This window comes from Trematomus bernacchii, unplaced genomic scaffold (assembly GCF_902827165.1).
Source record: "Trematomus bernacchii unplaced genomic scaffold, fTreBer1.1, whole genome shotgun sequence".
In the NCBI taxonomy this organism is placed as follows: Eukaryota; Metazoa; Chordata; class Actinopteri; order Perciformes; family Nototheniidae; genus Trematomus; species Trematomus bernacchii.
The window spans coordinates 5,162,413-5,189,233 of NW_022987689.1; the positions used below are offsets into that span (position 1 = coordinate 5,162,413).

Sequence of the window (26,821 nt, forward strand, 5' to 3'; positions counted from 1 at the left end):
TTACAACTTATTTTATTTTCACAGGCAGTTTGATTTGAGCCAAATAGTAATACAAAAAGGAATGATGCTCTCTGAAAACTACAAAGTAATGATATACTCTATCAACATAGAACATTTATGTGAGCAAGAACAGCACAAACCACTTTTTCAATCGTAAAATGCAATGCAGTTTAATGATTGTATGGGACGCTTAATAAGCAATACATTAATTAGGTCAAGACAAAACAATATCCTAGCCTTAAAAGGAGACTAGACTGAAATATCCAGTTAACAGTGTTTCTGGCACTTCAGTGAAACAGAGTTAGCAGGAAGTCCAGGATTTCCAGTAAAAACTTCTGCATCCGAATCTGCGAGTTGTCTTGCCCAGTCCACGCCGATTCTTCTTCTGTCTCTCGATGTCTGTGGGTCCTTTGAGGATATCTCCATTTTCAACTTTGAAAAGTTTATAAAGCCAGTCTATTAAATTCAGTTCCTTTGGAGATTCCTTCAAAGAAAAATAATGACACAGTGTAAGTATAAGAGGATTTCAAACATTTACAAGCTCTTAAATGTTGTTAAATATGAAACTTTATAATTTGCTGCTCATAGCCAGACAGGGAAATAAAACTTGTGTTAGTATTTGATCTCTAATCTGCATTTTCATGGAGTTGCAGCTTTGAGGATAATCAAATGACATTTATCTGGCAGGTAGCTCTGACAGCATACACAATGACTCACTGGGGATACAAATACAATTTTAACAGATCAAGGTGAATGAAAAGTTGTGCGCACAAGTACAGAAAAACGTAATAAATTGAGACGCTGTAGGCAGGATATTCTGATGCCTGCAGTCAGTATCTGGTACTTGGAGCCTGGTTTGCACCACATAAGGGAAGGATGGCATATTGTGATGTGATAAGCATTAACAACATACTGTATAGAAATATTAAAGAAAATAAAGGCATCTTACCTGTTTGTCTTCTAATTTGTTGAGCCATAGTAGTGAGTCTTTCTGAAGTTGGAGGTCTTTAAGTCGCTGCTGAATCTCCGTATTTTCTGCACCACATGATACAAAACACAGAAGTGCCAAAATGCACAAGATTTGCGCCATCCTCACTGGATGTGTGTGTCTTGTTGAGAGATTTCTTCTTGGTAAGACACCTCAACATCCACTGCTGATGCCACTGGGAGACATCTGCTTTTAAAGTGTTACCTAGGCCCAAAAAGGGAGGAGTGTGCAGGTTATTTGCGTAAGGAACATCCTCTATTACGTGTTTTGCCCCATCAATGCATTGAAGCGTACTATGTAATTTACAGCAGTCATTAAAAGTGAGACCCCATCCGGGTTTTTTCTGGTGTCATCATTACATAAACACTCTGGTTGAAGCGTGACACGCAAATGTGAAAGATCCACTCTGCCTCCGTGTTAAAAGCAATTCCCTGTAAGCCAAGTGAAATGTTCACTCATCTACAATAAAACATTAATGACGATGACATGTAGGAAACAATGATTTCATTAACCCCACTATGCCATAAAAGTTGAATCTACGGGCAGCTCAGAGACACTGGGATATCCGTAGTCCATAACGGTCAATTCATCATTTGTTACACCCTTGTGAGTTTGTTCTGTTCATCCCTCTAATGAGATTTCTGCTCTGTTTCACTTAACAGTTCCTGTGCTTCCGAATTAAGACACATCTGTCACAGTCTATAATGATTTTGTAATGGCACATGCTGTAAATTTGCAACCGCATTACTTGGACTGAAGTAACCCCATTAAAATCATCCTGTTTAATATATATCTCAGACAAAAGCCAGTGGTTTGAGTTAGTATGTTGTTATCAGGTCAATGAGACGGCAACAATGGGTCAAATTACTTTCTAAAATTGTCATTTCAGTTTGAAGCAAAAGGGGAATACCTATCTTAAATGTGGTATTACTAATATAAACTGGATTTGCTGCAGTGAATATATAATTGTAATATTTTCTTCCTCATTGAATAATAAGCCGGTCCTTGTTCCATATCTCCTTCTATTACCAGCAAGTGTTAATAATTTAAAAAAAGTATACAATTACATCAGGGCTATCTCACGTAACAAATAGCGTAAGATAAAGGCTCTCACTGAAGGTTCAGTTTAAATACCCATATACTCAGGCTTACTCTTACATTATTACAACTGAGTGACTGTAAGTGATGGGTTTCAACAGCTGTTCCTTGAGGATTTTGACAGTCTATGGATATAAAAAAAATGTTTAACCACTGTGGGTGTAACAATATCTCTGTAGTTTGCATGGAGTTTACCTGCAGTAATATAATCATTAAATGAAGTTTTAAAAGCTTGCAAAAATGTAGACATTGCACTGCGATATATATCAAATGCACCCTATGGACTCATCATTGCACACTGTATAGCCTAACTGGATGGTCCTCACTTATATGCGTAGGATGCAGCATTGGTTTTTATTATTGTATAAAGCCATTTTAGGTAAGCTTCCACTGTATATATTTGCCAGATTTGCTCCAGTTTGTGACTCTTACAACCTCAGATCCAGTGCCTGGATACGGTTCCAGGTACCTGCCGTGCGGACTGAGCCTGGAAAAAGGAGTCTTTTTTTATTATGGTCCTTGGTCTTGGAATGACCTTCAATCACGCCTCAAACTGATGGCACTTGTCCATAGCCTGTTTTAAATTGAAGTTGTCTGAAGTCCTTACCACCAGCTGCTCTTGCAGTAATAAGTAGTGTACCTTTCTTACTGTCCTAATGTGCACAATGTCGTGACTGCTTTTCGTCTTTTGTTTACTTAGTTGTGTTCTTTGTATTTTACATGTCTGTGCTATGTGTAAGAACGTGTAACGTTGCTGCCTTCTTGGCCAGGTCAGCATAGTAAAAGAGATTGTATCTCAATGTTTTTTATCTGGTTAAATAAAGGTTAAATGAAAAAAAAAATTAGTAATTATGGATTGACATTTGACATGTAACAAAAATAAAAAGGGAACCTACATTTTTGTTATATAATGTATAGGATAACATTAAAACAAATTCTGTCTGATTTTGCCTTGAAGCTAATGTGTAAAAAACATGAACAGATGTGTTCTTCTTCATGTAAGGCACATGTGTGGAGGAAACTGAAAGGACATGTCCTTCTCATATAGGAGACAACCTTGAAGCGCATCAACCTTTCAACAAATCGCTATTTTAACCCAATTACAGAGGTGTAGAAGCCTGATATAGCCGCCTAAACAATTAGTAAGTGCACTGTTGGGAGCAGAATAATCCTTTCAAGAAGGCTACCGAGAGCACTTTACAGCAGAGTGTTTTATCCATGCTGACAACTGTCTCCATGTCACACTTATTTCATTTAAGGAGTGGCTTGTTGTAATATCAGGACTTTTTTATGATGTTTTGGAACTTCACTTTTAATGAGTTGAGAAATTGCCCCAAAAATGTCAAAAACGAATTATATAATCAGTGTGATGCTTCAGCACAGGCGTTAAATTCCCAAAAAGGGTTCAGCTCCTCTTCAGTTACTCGTGTTAGCTGCCTCCCTTGCATAAGCGTATGAGGCTGCTTGTTATTTCTGACTCTGAGCAATCGATATGTTGGAAGATCTGCTTGCCAAAAAGCAACAGTATTTTAAAACCAGTGTTGTTAAAGGGTGTTGTACTTTTTTGCATCTCGTTATATGGAGCGTTTGCATGTATTGATCCCAGTGACAGATATGGATGAGTGAGATTGAATGACTGTTCCTAAGGGACCTATTGCTCTGCTGATACATTTCAGAGTAAATAGTGCAGAGAAATTAGATGTTTGCTGGCTATTCTGGACAGAAGATTAGCTGCATTATTGCAAACAGCCTGTTTCAAAGTAATGGCTCCATGTGGAATCAACAGGAGGATTAACATCCCATTAAAATAATCATTATTTTGTTTCTTTTGAATTTTTATTTCAATATATTTTCTACTTCAATTGACAATTTAAAATGCGAAAGATTTAATGTAAAATAAATAAATCCACAATACACCCTCTTGATACCTTAATGTGCATTTCCCCCCGAAGACACACAGACAGCCTCCCGACAGTTAATTTAGAAGTGGATTGGAGAAAGTTGCAGGCAGTGTGAGTCATAAAGTTTAATCTTTTCCATGCACCATTTCACTTGCTAAACAATTCAAAGAAATGCTTTTAGAGTTAGGCCACAAATGACTCAATATGTGGGTTTGAAAACAAGACAACGCAACATTTCCAAAGCGATTTACAACATACTGCCTCTCCAGTATAGGAACATGTGCGTAATCTGTCTGTGACATCATACGTTTTATGTCATTCACTGACATCAATAAACAGGTCAATCATTTCTCAGTCATTCTAGGCTTGTCTAGGACGCAGATGGCGACTATTCATTATGTCACTGAGAAGTCAAAACAAGCATTCAAAGTAAAACTGAATATTTCGGTGAGAATAAACACACATAAAAGATGAATTAGTGCTGCTCTTATACTAGTATTACTAATACATTAACTACAAGTTATAACTTAATCACTGCTATTACAAGCTGCTCTTATGTTTATCAAAGGAATAATTATAAACAGGTGGAAAAACACAGTTTCTACAAGGTATCATGACACGCAATAATTCTAATATACACTACTTTAGAGATGATAAAATACCTATCTTAAAAATTATTTGAAATTTGCTTAAGATTGGTGTTTAATTCAGAATCATAAACAGAGATGTGTTACTTAAAAGCACCAGTGATACAAACAGATATACAGCCAACAAAGTGTCAAAACTCCAATACTTCAAATGACATTGAAAAGTAAGATAGCAAATGTTAATTGTCCCCACGTTTGTCATCTGTTGGTTGCCATGGTTTCCTACAGACTCGACAACGGCTGATGACACTTTGTAGAGACGGTCCCTTCACTGTTTGAGGAACAGGTTTACTGTAGGAGAGAGCAAAGCACAAACACATTACAGCTGTATAATGGCTTGATTCAAAGTGACATGGTAATATGGTTCAAACATATCCTTTTGAAGTATGATACGATTTTGATTCTGAAACAGCATTGTGGTAATCATAGGACACGCAAAACTAAATAATGCTAATGAATTCCTCTACAATTAGCAGCTGTTTATGTACATGTAACACACCCAAACATGCGAGTGATGATTTAAACTGCAGATAAAAAAGGCATCCCCCATGGCATGCGTCCACAAAAGCTTACCTGAACATGCTGTTTGGGTCTATTGAGGCCAGCCAGTAGCTATAGGAGTCAGGGTAGTAGTTACACGTTCCCCTGCCGTGACACTCTATGAAGGGAACTTGGCGGAAACTTTCCAGACACGAGCCAGGAGAAACCAGCGGCTGGGATGAGCCATCTGCTCCTGCTCCCGTTTGCTAGAATGGATGAAGGAAATATGAAGAAAAATGTAATGAAAGAAAACACATGAGAAAATCAAGGGACTAAAAATACAAAATATGCCCTTTTACCATGACAAATGAGTATCCTGTCCATAGTGACTCCCAGTCTCTGGGACATTCGGGTATCAGAATTGTCTGGCTGTGGACGGCTATGACATTGGATGTGCTTTCACACACTGAGCACCTAAAACACACATGCATACAAACATTGATATTAAAACAAGTGTTATCAAGTGCTTTATAAAAAACGAATATTCCATTTAGCAGAAAATGTACAAGATGTTGTATTTGCAATTTTGTAAGACACAGTAATGGAACAATAGACAGGAGGTATTTCTGATCATATTTGGACCCCACATGAATATTATATAAAATAGCTAACAATGCTGCAGCTGGCATTGTTATTATATGTAGATATTATGATCAAGTTTGCATGTGATAGTAATATTAAAGGTAATGCCAATACTTACCATTTGTTTATTTATTTTATTATTTTTGTTCTTTGTGTTGTTTTATTAGTTTATTATTCTCATTGTTTTATCTTCTCTTAATGACGTCTTTGTAAGAGAATAAACAGTATTAGAAGAGTCTGTGAATATGCTCCTGTCCCACCTGCTGATATAGGAGGCCAGTCTATCCCCTGTGATGGAAACCATGTTGGCGGGCAAAGCAGCGTCAGTGGACAGCCAGTAGGAGTAGTCGTTACGAGAAGCATAGCGGCAAGTTGATTCGGTGTCACAGAACAGGAAGGGCATGGTGGAGAAACGAGGTAGACAGCTTCCTGTGGTGCCTGAGAGACGGAGTCAGACAATGACTAACTCGGACACATATTTAATTACTGCTGCAAATGATTTATATTAATAAAGTTCTCCATGCTCTTACCAAGGTCCTGACCATGAGCTCTCTCATTTCCGTTGATGAAGAGGAAAGAGTAACCAGAGTAGATGAAGGTAGTGCCATAAGGGCAGTCCGGGATGCTGGTGTTCTGGCTGTGTTTGGCAATCAGAAAACTGTCAAAATAACTTGGACCCCCTATGCCTGGCAGCCCTTGAGGACCCTTGTTGCCTGGGAAACCAGGTCTGCCTTCTTGACCTGCAGAGAAAAACCCATTAATAATACCAAAAAATAACAACTGTACTGTGTTTTTAACTGACATCATGTGAGTGGTGTACTACAATCTGCTTCACTGTTTATTCTCACTGTTGGACAAAACAGTATTTTTTAACATGGAATTCATATTGATCACCATGCAGAGAATGCCTATTTTTAATCATAACATATCATCTGGTGTAAACACACATACACTCTTTTTTAATCCACGCACATACACACACCTGGAAGTCCTGAGCTTCCTCTGTCCCCTTTGTGGCCAGTAAATCCGGGCTGGCCGCCTGGGCTGGGGCCGCGCTGTCCTTTGACGCCCTGTTGACCTGGAACAGAAGGATTCAGTCACGTGGGGTAAAAAGAAAGGAAAAAAAAGAGCTGAATATATAGCAAGAAATAAATATTCTATACATGTGACGTTTGAGTTTCAATCTATTCGTTTTTTTGTTTTGTTTTTGACACTTTTTCTATAAGATGTTCTAGAAACATAAACCATTCATGACTTTATCAGTATAAAAGCATACACAAGACAAGAAAATAATATATGTAGCAAATATATAAAATAAAATAAAGCTAGTATTGAACAATGTCTACCTTCATTTAATGCATAGGAAATATTATGGTATTAAACTGGGGGGAAAAATGGTGCATTATCCTTGGCAAAGTACCAAATCTTAAAATCAATACATCGAAGCAGCTAAGGTTACATTGTGTACCTGGTCGGCCTGTTGTTCCTGAAGGCCCTGTGCTCCCTGGGGATCCTCGATTGCCATGGGGACCAGGTAGGCCAGAAAGTCCTGATTCATACTTCACCACCACCACTGCAGGTTCACCTTTCTTGCCTGTAGTGACAGAGAAGAAGCATTTGGAAAGATATTTCAAAAAATACATTATACCTGTGGGACATGGCTGACATATTTGCTAGAATTAGTTAAGGGCAGCAGAATGCTAACATTGACAATATTCAAGTGTTAGACTAGTTATCTAAGAAGGCTCACTGGAACATTTCATCTCTGCTGTGAGTCATATCTGTTGTAGATAAGTCTGGAAGATATTAATAGGGATCAGTATTATTCCTGGTTATTTTTAACAGTAGTCAAACTTTTGCCGTACCAGGTCGTCCAGGAAAGCCTTTCACCCCGGATTGACCAGGAGGGCCTGGGATGTATCCAGGGTCTCCCTTTCCACCTGAAACACAGAGGTCATAAATAGATTTAAGATAATTATCTTGTCATCTTACCCTTTTGTGGAAATTCCAATCTTGGATATCACAGAAAAAAAGTGAAATGAATCCTCATAAATCTTATTTTACTCTGTCCACTTTTGTCTCTGGACAATTTTTATTTCATCCCAGTTGTGGGAACAATCAATAGTGGATTATAACTCTTCTATGGAGACAGATATGCTATTGTCTGGCAGAGAATTGAAAGAAAATACAAAATCTTTAGGCTAAAATGGATATGATAGATTACCTGGGTTTCCATAGTTTCCAGGAGGACCAGAATCCCCTCTTGGACCAGGGCCTCCAGGTCTGCCTTTTGGACCCTGAGAAGGAAGATTAAACAATGAAAGGTCAAAGATTCAGCTTCAGTTGTGATGTAACTACCAATGATGCTCATTCAAAAACAAATATGAAGAAAAACAGAACACTGGACATAGCATTTAATTACTTATCTGACAGGCATTTGTTCAGTATTTAGTCTACACAGAACACATAGATATATACGGCTCACTTACAGTCGGACCGTGAGGGCCTGGATCTCCTCTGGGGCCATTATAGCCCGGGCCTCCTGTGAAACCTGGGTCCCCTCTGTCTCCTTTAAACCCTGGCACTGCTTGACCTGCATCACCAGGTAAGCCACGATAGCCTACATTAACAGGAGGGAGGAGATAGTTATTTTAGTATAAAAAAATGCATTTGTTACAACTGAGAACCAGGCAAATAAAATAATTATAAATATTCGTAACACTTTCAAAAGTACTATGTTTGTAAATGTTGCAAAACATAGCTATCAGGATATATCCCACTTTCCCCCAAGGGTATGTATGCCCCTTTAACCTCCAGCTGTATATCCTCACCTGGGCTACCAGGATTGCCTGGATGGCCACGGTCTCCTTTTGACCCAGAAACACACGCCCCTTCTCTTCCTGGTAATCCTTTCAGGCCAGAGGCTCCAGGTGAACCTCGAAATCCTCTTTCTCCTATTGTTCCAGGACCCCCTGGAAGAGACAAGCCGGGGGGACCAGGGCTCCCGGGGGGACCTACAGTGCAGACATATAAATGTTTGGCACTCATTTCTCAACAGTGCTAATAATCAAATGTTAAAGACAAAAAAAAGTGTTGCTGTAAAATGTGTTTTGTGCTATGCAACATTACAGGTAGATAATAATTTATATATATTATATATATATATATAAGATAATATTTAAATAAAGGATTGTGACACAAGTTTCTTAAATGAATGATGTAGTTTACCTGAAACTCACCTTGTTGACCTGTGTCACCACGCCTACCAGGTGTCCCTCCTAATATGTCTACAAAGACGAGATGGAAAAACAGGTTAAGTTTGGCCGCAGCGATGGCTTTGAAAGTACTAATAGCTATGAAATAGACACTTTTCCACTGGCCAGGGGTATGGACATAAAGAAAATATAAACTGTAATCCTTATAGTTTTGTCATATACATGATGTGCAGGAGCCCAGAAAGCCCTACAGATCTGTATATGGAGAATTCCTCTTACTAGTGTCTCCTTTCTGCCCTGCTGGTCCAGGTATGCCGTCGCGGCCCTGATTGCCTTTAGGACCTAGATAACCACCGACTCCCGGTGGGCCTGGGTCACCTGAGAAAAACAGATGCGGTCAAACTGCAGACATAATAGAGCAGTACAAATATAAGACAGATTCAACTTCGTCGCCTTTCAAAAGTGAGTACCGTAAAGTTTGTTGATAGTTGATTAACTAACATATACCGAAAGTTTTCCTTCATTAGCAAAAATAAGTTGTCGTTAAAGGACATTACCTGCTGGCCCATTGGGTCCTAACCCTCCTTTGCATCGTGGAGGTCCATCTGACCCCTCAGGCCCTTGAAAGCCTGGTGAACCTGGGATAGCAGGGTTTGGGACAAGAGAGAGGTGGGAGGTTAACTTAGTGTGAGCAAAACATACAACAATCATAATCTGCCTTATCTTCGTGAACAGTGGTAGTAACCATTTTGTCCAACAGGCCCTGGGTTTCCTTTGGCTCCACGGTTTCCTGGTAAACCTAAAGGTCCAAAAGAACCAGGTTCTCCTTTCTGACCCTTCATCTGATAAGGGTCAGTTGATCCTGCTTCACCCTGGACAAGATGAACAGAAAACAGAGAGGAATCGTCATTATTTCCTCAAAACTACAAACATTTGAGTATTTTAGTAGATTGGACCCTGCTCTGCCGCATCAGTTACAAAAAAGGTTTAGATCAGTCATCAGTACCTTTTGTCCTACTGGTCCAGGTATTCCATATCCATAGTCATTTGGCTCTCCATTAACTCCTTTGTTACCGGGTGAACCTGGTACACCATCTGGACCTGGCCCTGCAGGGATTCCTAGATCTCCTTTGATTCCCTTTGAGCCTGTGAGGGTTAAACCAAACAATTATTTAAGGTAAGATATATTAAAAGAGACTGTGATATCTACACGTACAGCACAATGCAATGTACATTTGACAGTACAGATTATTTTAGAGAATTACTTTATTTCGAAACCCCTTTAATGGTTATTGAAAATCAAAATGTGATTTTATCCTGAATTTGTAGTTATAGAGCTATTTAGTAGTATTACTGTACTTTAGTGAGGTTATATATGTGAATTCGTAGGAAGGCAATCAGCGTGTATGACGTTAAATCAAAGTTTATATCTTACCTGGAGGCCCTATGACTCCTGGGTCTCCGGGAGATCCAGAAGGCCCTCGACTACCTACTGAGAGCACGAGTCCATCAACACCTGGTTCACCTGGCAGACCTGGACAACGATGGCAGAAATGCAGTTTCAAAAACGGTAGATCTAGGGGCCAAAAATAATGGCTGTTGTATTGGTAGAGATGAGAATAACAAACCTTTTTGTCCGGGACGCCCTGGTGCTCCACCAATCCCTCTCTGCCCTTTTGGTCCAATACTTCCAGGATCTCCATGGACACCAGAGAGACCGGGGTGACCTGAAAAAGTACAGGTAGAGTTAAAAATGTACAACCATTACATAGGCTTAACTTGCAAAGACTGCATTTACCGCTTCACATGCAAGTGTCCTTTGATATAAAAACCTAAAAGTTATGTAAAAGAAAGATCCCTCAAAAAATGTCAGTTGTGTTTTGTGAAACACCTGTAAGCATCATGAAATGACATATTAATGAGAAAGATTGACTGTGAAGCTTACCGTGACTGCCAGGGTCCCCTGGGGGCCCAACAGCTTCCTTTAGTTTTAGTGATGAAGGGCCTGGAAGACCTCCAGGACCTGGGTCTCCGTTAATGCCTGGTAGACCTGGGAGACCTCTTGCCCCATGTCGGCCAGGGGCACCTGTCAATAGAGGCATTAACTCCATCATAATTGTATTCATTATAAAACTACCATAAATCATCAACCATTGTTTAAAAACTGATGCAAGACTTTTTAAATGAATCTTTTTGGAAAACATGTGTAGTGACTGTAGATTTGTGCGTGTTGTGTGTGTGTGTGTGTGTGTGTGTGTGTGTGTGTGTGTGTGTGTGTGTGTGTGTGTGTGTGTGTGTGTGTGTGTGTGTGTGTGTGTGTGTGTGTGCACACCTATTTGGCCTGGTGGTCCGATAGTTCCAGGGAGCCCCTCTGCTCCATATCCTGGTAACCCGTCTGGTCCAGGGTCTCCTCTTATTCCTAGAGGAGTGGAACTCTTGAAAACAAGCTCTATGTTCTCAAGTCCTTTACTAGAGTATTATTTTGACATAATAGTACTTTACCTGAGTATTTCGCTGTTATGCTACTCTGTATACATCTAAGAGACATGTTGTGATATAATAACCATAACAATTCCATACTGGGAATTTTTTTTGAATAATAAATACTTTTACTTAAGCACATTTAGATGTTTTTTAAACGTTTTTAAAGTTGAAATGACCCACTCCCAATCTATCTAGAATAAAACACCTTTAAATACGTGTCTGTCAGACAAACAATGCTGTACCTGGTTGACCAGGGGGGCCATGTTGTCCCTTGATCCCTTTTAGTCCAGGAAGCCCACTTAGACCTAGCACGGTTGGCCCAATTAAACCAGGCTCACCAGGGGCCCCAGTAGGACCAAACCCCGGCACTCCTCGGTTCCCTTTCTCCCCCGGCAGACCATTAGGTCCTGGGAGAGGGGAGACAGAGAGACAGGAGAAAATGTAGTTGGGGAGCAGAGGGAAACACTGAATGTGGTTAAGGGAATGGTGAAAAACCTATTTAGTATTTCTTTATTTTATTATTAGTCAAATTAATAAATGTTATTATTGTTATTTTTTACTTTTTAATGTATTCTTAACCCTACAGGAAGAAGCTGTCTACACTTGTTGGACATTGTTGAATTATTTTTCAACCCTCTTTTGGCATTTCGTTGTCGTTCAATTACTGTATTCATCGTCTGGAGTTGACAGTTAAGTACATCACATGACTTCAATACACACTGACCTGGATTTCCTGGATAACCACCTGGTCCTTGAAGTCCCCTTGGTCCAGGTAAATCACCTTTACATGAACCTTGATAACCAGGAGGTCCTAGGGGCCCGACATAACCTTTACTTCCTGTATGCAACATAGATCAAAGCAGTTTATAGATGAACAAGTGTTTGTATGAATATGTATGCAATGCATGAAAACACATGTCTGTGTGTGTTTGAAACATGTATTATTTTCTTATTATGGATTTCTGTCTGCCTGTGGGATACAGTTTTATAATTGATTTATGCGTACCTTTTTCTCCTATAAAACCAGGATTGCCATTTGGCCCTGGGTTCCCAGGTAAGCCAGGGATCCCAGGATCTCCCCCAGGCCCCTGAGCTCCTTCTTCCCCTGGAAGCCCTGGTGGTCCTAGGAGGCCAGCGTATCCAGGGCCACCATCACCCTGATGATCACAAACATACAGAATATTATTTATTTATACTTACACATTTCAATGTGCTTTCAGTGTGGTATAGTTCTTGTGCTCTGACATGTGTATAACAGCTGTTCCTGCTAGAGAGTCCTTAACAGTCTTCGTCCAATTCGATTCCTTTCAAGGGGGTACTTTTATTATATTGCGACAGAAGTTTGAGCAAAAAAAGTCGATCAAAGAAAACAAAATCTATTCAAAAACCCAATAAAACGAGCATTTGAATGTCTTGGAAAAGTGTTAACTTGCAACGTAAGTGATCACTTTATTCTGCACTACTAAAACAAATCCAAACAATAAAATGTCACTTTTCTACTGGTCTACCGAAAGCAAACTGGTTTTCGCATATGTGCTATTGGGTCACATGATGTCAATCTTCTCATCATACTCTCAGCAAAAAGCCTCTTTACCATATGTACATTGATCTCTTGCTGTCTAATCCAAGATCTCAACAGAAATAATATAACATTTAGACGGTACAACTGCAGGGAAGCTTGGACAAATATTTTTTATTTCCTATTTTTAATCTGCATCTGTAAGTGTAAACCCTTCTGTATTTTAACTGGTGACCTTTAGTTTGACCCTTTAATTTGCTTTATTTAATGACCAATAAAGTACTAATATACTATATGTAATTGTTAACTATATAATTATATTAATGTCAGATTTAGTCTGTCTCTCTGACCTTCAGTCCTGCATGACCAGGAGGGCCTGGTGAACCTGGCCGACCGAAATCACCAACAGTTGGAACACCAGTGATACCTGGCTGCCCCATGTCACCTGCACAACACACACACACACACACACACACACACACACACACACACACACACACACACACACACACACACACACCACACACACACACACACACACACACACACACACACACACACACACACACACACACACACACACACACACACACACACACACACACACACACACACACACACACACACACACACACACACACACACACACACACACACACACACACACACACACACACACACACACACACACACACACACAATTGCCAAGTTAACTATACTTTTAGCTGCTCCCCATTTGCTTAAGAAGGTGTTAACTTCCAGAAATTGATTATGTTATCTATGTGGCTTTTCTGCATGTGCTCAACAGCACATAGATTACCTTTCTGTCCTCGGATCCCTGGCCTTCCAGGAAACGACATCTCACTGTTCTCTCCTTTCTGTCCTTGAAAACCTGTTAGTCCTGGGCTACCTGGCACTCCGTGGTTACCTGGATGTTTGTTAGTAAGTATGGAAATGCTTCCATCATCTATTGTGTGGCAATGTAAACACCATATCATTCATCCAATAATAAATACTTACCTAGGATTCCGGGTGAACCAGGCAGACCTTTAAATCCAGGCTGTCCAGGAGGTCCTATGGTGTGGATATATGTGGATTCGCCTTTCTGGCCTACCGATGAAGAAATAAGAAAAGAAAGGACACCCAATGGCTTTCAGTCTTTCTGTCTATCTACTTGTGTTCATGTATAAATGTCTGATATATTGTTTATAGGTGTTTCTTTACCTGGAGATCCAGCGTGTCCTGGCAGGCCAGTTACACCAGCATCTCCCGGACCTCCTGGAAGTCCAGGAGGCCCGTATCCCACTGACCCAGCATAGCCAACTGGTCCTGGTATACCTAAAGAACCTGGTGGACCCGGGTAACCACGTTCTCCCTCTGCACCATGGAAGGGATACTGGAGAGAAGACGGAGAACTTATTGCAACAATTACTTAAACCATAAATTCTATTGCATGGGCCTTTGCAAATGGCTATGAATTAAGAAGGTTGACACATTAACATGTGACAAAATGGCAAAACAAATGGCATGTTAAATTGAAACCTGACAAAACCTTCTCACCGAATCCCCTGGGGGACCTTGCTCGCCTTTTCGTCCTGGTTGTCCAGGAAACCCAGGGAGTGCACCTGCACCAGGTCTGCCAGGGTGTCCCAGGTCTCCTTTCTCTCCCTTTATCCCAGGAGTGTTGTAGGAATATGAGGCTCCTTTTTGTCCTTGAGGGCCTGGAAATCCCGTTAGACCTATAGGACCCTTCAGAGGAGAATTATTGTTCACAAATGTTTGTAAAAAATAAGGATTTGTTTTTTAAGACATGCATTCTTACTTGTACTCCTAAGCCATCAGGCCCTGGGAAACCTGGATCACCTTTAGCACCTGGTCCTTGGTTATATCCTGAGCCACAGACGTATAAAGAATGTCTATTTCAGTTTCAAACATTCCTACTCTGTTCATCTTATCTACACTGTAGTATTTCCAAAACTTTTACTAAAAAATGCACTCCAATGTTGAAGAAGGACAGATTTGGTAGATTCTGTGTTTTCCTGCAGTGAATTTATTTACCAGGGATGCCAGGTAGGCCCCGGGGACCCGGTGGTCCTGGGAAATCTGATACAAGACAGGCATAACACGGCTCCCCCTTTATTCCTGAACAAAGAAAAAACATTGGAATGTTTTGAGCAGCAATATAATGAGTCCCAATTATGTTATACAATATTATGTTTTCCTTACATTTTCTCTTCGTACTCCCCCCAGTCCATTGCAGAGATGCATAAACTGCTATGTTATTCAGTAACTGCATGCAATAGTTTACCAGTATTAGTGACTTGAAGAGGTGTCTAACCAATTAGGAACATAGTCAATGAAGGACAATTAATTTCCCACCTTTCATTCCATATGTCCCATCATGTCCCATATGTCCAGGTCTACCCAGCACCCCTTTCATTCCTGGGGGAGCGTTGGTAATCCTGTTAGCTGCAATCAACACCAACACAAGTCCATCAGTCAACTTATTATGGTAAAAGTGCCATATTTATGTCAAAATGCATTTTTATTATCACTATTGGTGTATTTTTGTTAGTAATACAGATTATCCTCTTGTATGCCTATAGCATAACTGAAGCACTTTGAAATGTAATCCAATCTTGAACATTATTTTTACCATGTTGTTTCTGATAACTGATGGCTCAATTGTTAAACACGCACCTATCACTCTTTTCCATCACATCAAGTTACAGTCGCATGCATTTGTGCAATAGAACTGCAGCCATTTTATCTTTACATCACAGAAAACAGAAGAAAGCAAGTGAGCTTTGAAAATATGTCTTTTTACAAGAAAGGAATTTACACATACTTCTGTCTTCAGGCGGTCCGGGTGGGCCCGGATCCCCGGGAGGCCCCTGATCACCATCATCCCCATCTATACCTGAAAGTCTTGGATAAATATCCCCAGGCTCCCCAGGGTCCCCTTTGTGGCCCAGAAAGCCATTCGGACCACGTGGGCCTGGCACAGATATCCCAGATGAATTGCCTGTGTAATGTTTATAGAGAAAATTGTAAGTAATATATTCAGGCACACTTAAAGGTGGGGTAGGTAAGTTTGAGAAACCGGCTCGAGATACACTTTTTGTTATATTCCACGGAATGCTCTTAACATCCCGATAGCAATGAATATCTTAAGTGCTTTGACAAAAAATCCATAAAAAAAATGTCATCTGTGGAAGCCGTAGTACTGTAAAAAGCACGACCAATAATTTTAGCCGGCCGGGCTAAAATAACTGGATGGCCTACCTGCCTGTCAGCCTTCCATCTGTGCACAAACTTATCTCGTGCCCTCATTGGTCATGTGCACGTTTGTGTGTTTGAGGAGGGGCTCTGTAAGGAAGTGGCAGATTTTTTCCGGCTGTGTATTTTCAAATTCTGGCGCACTCGAGCTGGTTTCTCCAAAATTACCTACCCCACCTTTAAAGTAATACATATATGTATTTCCTGATTGGGATATAGAGAGATACAAAGGATGAGAAAAGCCTCTTCACTACACACCTGGAGGACCATCAGTTCCAGGAAACCCTTCAACACCTGAGAAAAGAAAAGTAAAGTGTTATTCCTCTAGAGGCATGTCTGCTGAAAGCAAACATTAGTCTATAAGGTCATAACTACCACATCTACAGAAATATCATTTGTCAATCGAGGCAGACAATGACTTAGGGCCACCGGATCTATTTGTTGTTCATCTCTTTTTGTTTCTTAGGGTTAGGGTTATTATTTTCGTTTACCTGGACGCCCAGGTGTCCCAGGGGAGCCTTGGAAACCAGGTTCTCCGTGGTATCCTTTGAGCGGCTCAGTCACAGGCCCAAATACCTTAAATATAATCATAGGGGACATGTAGAGAAATGAAAATGAAACAGCAAGAAAAAGAGGCCCCCCTCAAGGGGGCGCTAAAGATCACAGGTGGTTTGTCTTCTCTGACAAACCACCTGTGATTATAGTAGGCTCCTTTTTAGACCACACCTCTGCGACCCCCGCTCTCAATCACTTTCATCATGTCAGCTAGCTACAGTAGCATGTCATCTGCATTGTTGCTGCAGTCAGAGCTTCAGCAGTTTATACATTAAACAACATGTGTTACCAACATTAAAAAGTTGATCAGTATCTAAAAAGAAATTGAGGCAATATCTTGAGAGTTACCTTAACTTTGTTATATTGAGGTACAACACAGGCTAATCACGGCAACGCATTTATGCAATAATACTTTCTTATAGAATTGAAAATTGCCTTGGAAACTGGATTGAAAAAAACACAAAGTTCAGGAGTACACAGTAGAAAATGAAAAGGATATACTCACATGTCCAGGTTGGCCAGGGGGACCCCTATCTCCCTTTCCACCCTAAATAGTACAGTCAATGAAAGGATTAAGTACAAAACATACCAAACCCCGCAAAAGTCTTGAGTTACTATTTTGCTTATAAGAAATCACTGACCATCCCTCCTGCTGTCCCTGGATTTCCCAGATCCCCTCTGGGTCCAGGCTTTCCCTAAAGAAAACTATATTGTATTCAAAAGCCACAAACACAAGAAGACACAATACCTCTACATACATCCATAATCTTAGTAAAGTAGAGCGGTACCACATATGTTTGTCCTGGTTCACCGTCCTTCCCTGTCTTTCCCTGTAAGGACAACAGAGGAAGAGAGTGAGCAATTGGCAGGTGTACTTTCTATACATTCAATTGTTTATGTAGGACCTCATGCAGGATGCGTTAATGAATTGAATTATTGAAAATGTAATATTTATTGGCACAGTAAGCATTAAAGCAATCAACAGCTAGGATTTAAGGGGAGGCCCCTCTTTCATTACATATGGAGGGTTCGGCGGCTCCCTATAAAAGCAGTGACACCATTCAGATGCATGCGACAAGTAAATGAAACAAAATGAAAACCATGTATAGAGCATTTAACATGCTGTCCACATGACACACACAATTCTAGGTCAGGCTCAGATTTGAAATTCTCAGTCACATTGGGTGGCTGCATGGAATCTACATGTTCTACAAAAAAACACAAGGCATAGCAAAGCTCGACCTTCCATGTGAAATCAGACTTGAGGTTTTGTCCCAAAACCTGAAGAGAACCCTTTCCCCTGTAGAAAGATGGGCCTTAAGGGAGTCACAGGAGGTAGTACATTAACACTAAACACTATATCTTGGGCTGAAGCAATTTTTTAGGAACTGAATTATGCAACATTTTGTATACACATTGATGATAAGGTCAATCTACTTTATTTGTCTCTTAGTAAGGGAATTGCTGCATGAAAGCAAGAAACAATGACACACATTGAATAGTAAAAATGTGCAGACACTAAGACAAGAAATAAAATTAGTCACTAAGCTATTCACTCTGCTGCATAAATCACAAGTAAACAAACACGTCCTCCCACTTTAGTCGCTCAGAAAGAAACGCACGACATGTAGTTATCTGAGAGCCTTCCTAAACTTCTGTGTATCTTCCAGGAGTTTCACATTAATACTTTCAACCGACAGAGGGACAATCAATAAGGGCCTTTTTGCAGCAATGTGGCAAATCACATTAATTGAAATGCTGCATTACTGCCCTCTGCTGTTATGGTGTAAAAGTATATAACACTTTATTTCATATACATGCACAATCCGTAAGGAAGGCTTGGAGGTGAGGATGAGTGGAAGAGGTCGTTGGTAGTATCTTACTTCTGGACCCGGCTGTCCTTGGTCTCCCTTTTCTCCTTTGGTGTTATAACCATTACTAGGGTCTCCCTGAGAACAGATTGAAATAAAGACATGGATCAGAGGGATAAACAAAAAACACTAACAAGGCAGAACGTTCAGCAGGGGAATTCAATTAGAAATGTGTGAAGAATATACTTACTGGCGCACCCTTGCAGCCCTTTTCTCCTACATCTCCCCCGTCTCCTTTCTCACCCTGAATGAGACATAGGTCTCAGGTTATGGTTCTTTAATCGCAATGAAAATGTTTTATCTTTCCAACATGTTAGAATGAAACCATACTCTTTGGAATATATTATTGCTACAGTGATTTGACTCAGTCTGTTACTGTACCTTCAACACCTGAGTCTCTGTGAGAAAAACCTTGATCCGACCCGGCGGCCCCGGTGGGCCAGTTGGTCCTCGTCTCCCCTACATCAAACACATTGAGATTATCTTCACGGTTAAATAAGACAAAATGCAAACATAATTTTGTATTTGGCTGACGCCTTTTATGCATATACTCCATAGACATGCCAACATACATTAAAGGTCACCTATTATGCAAAATACACTTTTTCATGTCTTTTATACAGAAACATGTGTCCCCTCTGTGTAAAGAGATCCTGAACGTTTCAGGAAAAAAGATTTGCTCACTTTTTGTCCTGATCCATTTATATAAAAACCTGTCTGAAAATGAGCTGATTAGATTTTGGCCACTTTATGATGTCATAACAATTTTTTGGCTTGTGTAACCATTAGCCAATAACCAACCAAGGTAACCACCCCCCACCTTATCACCTGAATCTCCTCCTAGAGCACCATTGTGTTCTTTTTAACCAAATATCTCGCAGAGGGGCGTGGGGAGTGGCTCCTTATTTTCATCTAAAGTAAAAGACACAGAATCAGCACTTTTGAAACAGGGCTGAAACAGAGGGGTTTATGAAGGTTGGTGACTTCATCCTCGACTCCACCCTTTCCTTCCATTCCCACGTCAAATCTGTGACCAAATCGGCCTTTTTCCATCTAAGGAACATTGCCAGACTCCGACCGTCACTCTCGGAGTTGGTTGCCAAAACCCTAGTGCATGCGTTTGTCACCTCCCGCTTGGACAACTGCAATGGTGTCCTGTTTGGGGTTCCCAACAAAACCCTGGACAGGCTGCAGTATATCCAAAACTGTGCTGCTAGGGTACTCACACACACAAAGCCGTGGCAGCACATCACTCCCACCCCTCATCCACCTCCACTGGTTGCCAGTCAAGTCCCGCATAGCATATAAGATAAGTCCCTCCATGCCCATACCCCCCAGTACCTATCGGACATCCTTCACCCACATGCCCCACCCCGGAACCTGCGGTCCTCAGACTCTGGCCTGCTTACCACCCCCCGCACCAAACTGCGAACCTTCGGGGACAGAGCATTCAGTGTGGCAGCCCCCACCCTCTGGAACGCTCTCCCTGCGGAGATTCGCAACATCCCCACACTTGACGCCTTCAAAAGGGCCCTCAAGACCCATCTGTTTGCCAAGGTTTTCGGCCCCTAATCGATCTGTTGTTTTGTCTGTCTGACTTTTGTTTTGTTATGTTTGTTTTTGCCCTATTACTTGTAAAGCGACCTTGGGTCCCTTGAAAGGCGCTATATAAATCCAAGCTATTATTATTATTATTATTATTTATGGGATGCTACAATGGGTGATCTGTCTGGTATTTCGAGCCAAACACTTCAGAGACATGTTCTGTATATATCTGGGACCTATAATATATTGATGAAAAACAGTATAATAGGGGACCTTTAAGAAAAACTAAAAACATAGCTGTCACCAGAGCAAAGGCATCAAAAAGAATTACCTTTGTTCCTCGAGGTCCTGAACCCCCTATGCCTTCTTGACCCTGTAGGATGGTAAAACAGTCATAATTTGTTTGTATAAAGAAGTTGTTCTGCCAGTATTCTTTCAGAAATATCTTTATTTTGCAATTGTATCCAATTAGGTTGTGGTCAGGTTCTCTCCAGTCATGTTGTGTTCATTGCTGCCAGCTCCTCTAATACACTAAATCCTATCATTACTATTTTCACTGTCTGAAAGGAGTTTCACAGGACACTTGTAAACAGGAATACCTTCAGATGTTCACACTAAATTCCAAAACACTGTCTTACCAAAACAACAAGTACTGTGGCCAAACAGCAGTGTACATTATATCAGCTGCTAGGCGATGTTCCCGCTTTTCCCAGGCAGTGTGTACAGTTAACTATGATAAGAAGAAGCAGACCAAAACAAAAACCCTGCAGCTGTGGTTTTCCTCTGTGCCAGCTATACACACAGATAATTCTCACAACCGTTCACACGTACAGGCATGTCCAAAGTATTGATCCATGTTTAATCAAATTACCTTAGATCCTGGAGCCCCATCACGACCAGGAGACCCCTGTTCATAAGAGACAGGTATCAAACATCATACAATCATTTTTGTGCTATATTTACTCTCTGCAAGGCAACCGTCAAAACTTTACTCACGACAGAGCCCAAAGGTCCACGGTCCCCTCTTTGTCCATTATCTCCAGGGTATCCTGGACTTCCCTGAAAGTTAAGGGATGTTTCATTTATATTAATAAATAAACACAAGCCAAACAAATCTAATACAGTATTACTTTTATATATATTTTTTCATTATAATGACTTTCATGGAAATGGAAAATATCGTACAGACAGAATTATACTATCAATATTAACATAATCGAAATAGATACCGGGTCTCTGTCCCTTCCAGGAGGGCCCAGGTGGACCTGGTGTTGCGTTCACTGATCCCCAAGATTCACCCTGTAAAATAGAGGAAGTCAAATTATGTAACATGCAGTTGTGAAAACTACTGAATTTTGTGTTAAAATACCTAATAATTTCATTCATGTAGCAATTCTAAGTGAAATATATGTAACATTATTTCAAAGTTTCATATTTCATCGCAGTTTGGCTCTGCAGGCTACATCACTCATCTTTATGTGTCTGTGCACTTGACATGCATGTATGCACTCTGAATTACAATGAGGGGTTGCCTCTTTAAAACCGTTGCATAAAACGCAATTCTCATTTACCAATTCAGCAACTTGTGCTTATAAAACAGAGTTACAAATGACAACCATACTTGCGGTTGACACCTAGTTGAAGAAAAAGGGGAGAAATGGGTGATACTTTTTTACCAGCCTTGACATTGATGACATTAAAGTGAAACAACACAGAAATGTTCAGGCAATGCAGCAGTTTGAAATATGTGTCTGCACAGTAAGACAGTGTTGGTATGAGGGAAGAGCGAAATCGTAACCAGCAGTACTAGTAGTATGGTAATCTCAGTCTGGTCAAGTCAAGCCACAAAAAGCAGATTTAAATCAACCTACATTGACCAACATGTTGTACAGACCAGAGCATACCAGAGAATACTTGTGTTCCGTCTCCATGCTGTTGTCTTTTACCCCTTGGATTACAAAAATATCACAGGAAATTACCCTTAGGTGACCCTATGATAAACCAGGGTATTCTAGTTTCATTAGAATGAACATATGGAGTGGTTTCTGCACTTGTATAATATGTGTTTTGGTTTGGGAGATGTCTTGTACATTCTTTATTTTTCACGGATCAGAAGTGATATAAAGCACATTGTCCTTCTCCCATGTTATACCACAGCAGTGGCACTTCTACTGGAAGAACAGCATCATGGCAAGTTGTCAGCTGCAGATCCATTGCTAGCATGTTGTGATACAACTCAGTCCACTTATACTCAAAAATGACTACAGAGTCTACAGATCAACACCTTGGGGCAAAGACTGTGACAGAAAATGATCAGGATTATAACCCATACCAATTTCCACAAGAAAACTTTCTTATGTACCAGGTCCAATATCTATACTCTACTAACACTCAATTCTAGCAATCTTTTGAATACAAATGAGTGTTCAGATCTGAGAACTCGGTTTTTTTGGCAAAAGGATGGACTTAATAGAAGAAACAACACTATTGGAAATATTTATTGGTCTCAAATGGACTAGGTACATATGAGCTCTGGCAGCTTGAGGAGGCAGGATCCTGATAATAAACGTCTTTAAAGGCTGTAAGTGCTGAGCAATTCTGCAGTTTCCCCCTTCCCTAGGATAAAAAGTACTAAACAACTGACCGTGGGTGGCGCAGCATCCATTTTATTACCTTAGGTCCATGCAGACCAGGTGTACCCTGTAAAGTAAAGACAAAGCTGAAACAAACTATAAACAGTAAACACTCCCTGGTGGACAGCACTACAAAATAAAAGACTGAAGGTGATAAGTGTAACAAATTAAAACACTGTATTTGCTAACACAACATAACTAACTTACTGGATTTCCATCAAAGCCATTTGCCCCGGGTACACCAGGAAGTCCGTCGTCTCCCTGAAAGTTTGCAAAGGGTTCAACGTAAGACTACTTCAGGTTTGATGCCATGCCACTGTTAATATGTAAAATGTTCTTACATCTGTTCCATTGCAGCCTGGAGCCCCTGAGGGGCCAGGAGGCCCTTGTAAACCTGGGATACCCTGTAAGAGAATATCAGCAGAAGTTATCTATCAGTCATTTTTAGACAGGAACATGCACAATACATAAATCAGACGATGAAAAGAGAGACACTGATGTGTAATAGAGTACAATAACTCACAGGTAAACCATGAGACCCAGCAAATCCTTCTTTTCCTTCGGGTCCCTGTGATGAAGGTAACAAAAACAGTAAAAAAGTTTAAAAGACACCAGTGCTACTGAGTTGATACCTGGTCTACCAAAATGGTTGCATTTACACATTATGTATACAAGTAATTTAAAACTTATTTTTAAACTAAATATTCACACTGAGAAACACACGAACAATACCACAAAAAGAACCCAGTTATGTTACCGGATTGCCTTTGGACCCCACAAGTCCATTGGTCCCATGGTTTCCCTGTCAAAGACAGCATAATTAATCTCATTGATCTGGTAAAATGCAGTATAAGTACAAAACAAGGTATTGCATCTACCTTTGGGCCTGAAGACCCAGCATGACCATCTGGTCCTGGACGACCTGCAGACCCCGGAGGACCTAGAAGTCCTGGAAAACCTTTGTCTCCCTGTGAGTGTGTGTGTGTGTGTGTGTGCGTGTGTGTGTGTGTGTGTGTGTGTGTGTGTGTGTGTGTGTGTGTGTGTGTGAGAGAGAGAGAAGAGAGAGAGAGACAGATCAAAAAAGTACAAGAGGGCAGTAAACAAATAATAATAAAACAAACAGTATACATATTACAAGTGCATGTCAGCAACCAAGGCTCATTCAAAGTGAAAGATTTAACTTAAATTAACACATATATTTTATTAATGCCTATGTTTTAAAATATTACTACTGGTAACAAACCTGTAACAACATCAGGAAAGCTTAATAAAACAGTTGAAATGTTTTCAAGTGTTAGGCACTGTATTAAAGACCTATCAGTAACTTCAGGACTGATGCTTTTGACACTAAGACTAATGATAAGCAAAGTGAAAATGAAAATATTTGACTTCTCCTAAAATTGTTAGTTTTACCGAAACAACTGGAGTAAATAAAACACATCATTTTTTCTTTATTCATGGATTCATCTTATATTTCTCTACCATGAATTTCGACTAAGCAGTCATTACAGTCACATGGTTTGTTGCCGACCGTTGCCTAGACTGAACTGTTTAAGACTGAAAGGGGTGAGTGTGTCCTGCTCTCTTTTCTTGGAGCTCACTGCGAGTGGATTTGTAAGGAAACAGCTGGTTGCTCTTGAAAAAGGCCAAAATAACAAAGAAGGATGTTGAGACACTTATGCTTTTTCAGCAGTGATATAGCAAGGCTCTGCACCTGATATGACTAGTGTAGAACTGGACAACTGCACCTAAAGTGTATTGCTTGTGATTGTAAAGCGTGGTGTGCAAGGATGATGAGTGTTTTGAACAGACAATAAATGATCCACTCACCCTGCTGCCTTTCACTCCTGCACAGTGGCATCTCGATTTTCCATTGCAAACACACTAAAAAGAAATTGTAAAATTGTTCGATATGTATTTTGCGTACATGGAAAACAATATTTATATAATTGGATTTTATTTTGATATAGAAATAAGTTGTTTTCAAATATTTTTGACACACGTATAAAGCAAACCATGCTTCCCCCCACTTAACCAATATCCTTTCCATCTCACACTAACCACATTCAAAGTCAAATTGAAGATGGACTACAATAATAGTCCTTTCACCTGAGTCTTGACAGCCTCGCTAGCATCCAAGCATTGTTGTTTTAGATATTTTTGCTTTATTTCTTTAACCACGGCCATATTAATGTCACTAGAAGGGTCAATTCCACAGCTTGGAAACCACTGGGCATACAACCTCTAAAGGCTGTGTGCTGCTGATCCATCACTTGCAACTCATCAAGAATTTGTTACATTCAAAATAGTTTACTGCATTTGTGGAGGATTAATTTAAGCAATTCGCTCAAACAAGCTTCATAACTTCCAATTGTTTAGGTCTTACAACAATGTCTTTGTTTCACACAGTGGCCTTTAACTTCAAGGCTGTGATCATTACTGCTCATCAGCATAGAAAAGGGTTCATGGAAGCTAACAGAAAAAGAGGGTGGAGCTACGCTAACAACTGATGTAAGGACTGGGTTGTCTCTAGACTAAATAATAGGGTCAGTTATACAGTAGTCATAAGGTACTGATATAATAAACTATTATCAGGTGAAGTCATTTCAGATACAATAAAATAAAATAAATAAATTCCAAATTGTCGATTTTCAGCCATTAACTACAGTGCACTGCTCCTTGACAAAAAAGTTGGGAAAATTTCTGTTGTACCACAAAAGTCTCATATTGGTACAAACTAAATTGCCTTGTGCAAATGTTATTATATTTAAGGATATCAACATTTGAAATTGTTATCTTTTCTTCACACGTTGGGAGATGTGTTTTGCCTAGGCTATAACAGTGGCTGGGCAATAACAGCATAACAAGTGAATTTTCTCATCCTTTGTGATCACAGCCGTAAGAATTCTGAATTGTACTATTCATTTGGTTTTCTATTTAGTAATGTACAAATCTTTCTTTAACAGGAAGAACTATGTTTACTCATTTGTAATGTGTCTTTTCTTTGTAAGCTTTCAGTTTAGTGCTGGAGGTCTGTTTTGCTTATTTTTCCTTCTTCCACCATATCCTGTCCCCTTTCAGTGACCGTCCATAAAGACGCCCACCAACATAGCCCAGTGAAGAGAATACTGTACACAATGAAGGAAATGTGCAAACAGAACTGCCAAAAAAGCTGCATCTCTTCAAGATACAAGATGTTTAAAGCTGAGCTCAGACACTACAGTTACAAACAGATGACAACGTTGTATATCAAAGTGAATGACATTCTACACAACAGGAAACAGACAAGGAGCGTTCTGTCACAGAATAATGCAGATTTCGCATAAACAGTGACTGAGTGCAATGTTGTGAGGTAAAGCTTAAACAGGAGATAAGTTATGTAACTTAAATGTTACAGATGTATTGCCTAAAAAGGAATTGTAACAGCCATGATAAAAGCTATGATACTTTTCACCCATCAACCATTATAGCTCAGCAACTAACACATTCTCTGCAGTATATTATTTAAGAAATAAAAAGCAACAGTATGATCCTGACAGAATTACAAATTAGGATTGTGTCCTACACAAATGTAAATACAAAAGGATAACTAAAATGCATTTCAATAAAAGTGCAGATAGGAGTCTGTTCTGTTAGATTTATAAAATCAGATCCATGTTATTTCAGTAAGGAAAATAAAACATCTTACATTGTTGGCCCATGCAGTGTCCATCAGCAACACAGCAAACAGGATCAGAGGAAACAGTGGCCTAGCCATGGCTCTTTTCTTGCTCCAGCAAAAGAAAGTACCCACTGACACCTCAGATGTGACGAGTAGTAACTGAGGAAGATGCTCAAAAATACTCCCATCCACTGATATTCTATGGGTGATGTTAGATCATGGCTTCAGTTGTATTAAGGTTCTTCGTCTGGATTAAAGGTACTTGATAGACAGGACAGCCCAGATAAACTGTTTAACTTGATC

General features: G+C 40.0%; 1 protein-coding gene across 1 annotated transcript; it reads right to left on the reverse strand.

Annotated features, from left to right (window-relative positions):
• Positions 1-4,097: 4,097 nt before the first annotated feature.
• On the reverse strand, positions 4,098-26,799 carry LOC117488567 (collagen alpha-5(IV) chain-like). The gene is made up of 50 exons (XM_034137560.1): positions 26,546-26,799; positions 24,688-24,741; positions 23,736-23,825; positions 23,615-23,659; positions 23,381-23,425; positions 23,199-23,261; positions 23,065-23,118; positions 21,221-21,283; positions 21,096-21,131; positions 20,556-20,597; positions 19,061-19,138; positions 18,870-18,923; positions 18,692-18,757; positions 17,597-17,638; positions 17,450-17,503; positions 17,314-17,355; positions 16,745-16,829; positions 16,512-16,547; positions 15,823-15,999; positions 15,354-15,443; positions 15,033-15,116; positions 14,797-14,864; positions 14,535-14,723; positions 14,199-14,370; positions 13,995-14,084; positions 13,795-13,902; positions 13,325-13,419; positions 12,462-12,612; positions 12,180-12,293; positions 11,698-11,862; positions 11,304-11,390; positions 10,917-11,057; positions 10,600-10,698; positions 10,407-10,505; positions 9,978-10,117; positions 9,717-9,843; positions 9,529-9,609; positions 9,251-9,349; positions 8,996-9,043; positions 8,588-8,770; positions 8,246-8,376; positions 7,981-8,053; positions 7,622-7,696; positions 7,225-7,350; positions 6,739-6,834; positions 6,287-6,496; positions 6,017-6,194; positions 5,474-5,588; positions 5,208-5,380; positions 4,098-4,925 (listed from the first exon to the last, which is right to left on the reverse strand). Exons 1-50 carry the CDS (start codon positions 26,612-26,614, stop codon positions 4,814-4,816), a joined length of 4,914 nt encoding a protein of 1,637 aa, XP_033993451.1. The 5' UTR covers positions 26,615-26,799; the 3' UTR covers positions 4,098-4,813.
• Between the last annotated feature and the right edge of the window lie 22 nt (positions 26,800-26,821).

Coding starts and splice junctions, on each gene's coding strand:
- LOC117488567 (XM_034137560.1), bottom strand. CDS start 26,614: ATGGCTAGGCCACTGTTTCCTCTGATCCTGTTTGCTGTGTTGCTGATG. Junction 11,058..11,303: donor CGGACCACCAGGCCAAATAG/GTGTGCACACAC, acceptor CTCTATTGACAG/GTGCCCCTGGCCGACATGGG. Junction 5,381..5,473: donor CAGGATACTCATTTGTCATG/GTAAAAGGGCAT, acceptor CATCCATTCTAG/CAAACGGGAGCAGGAGCAGA.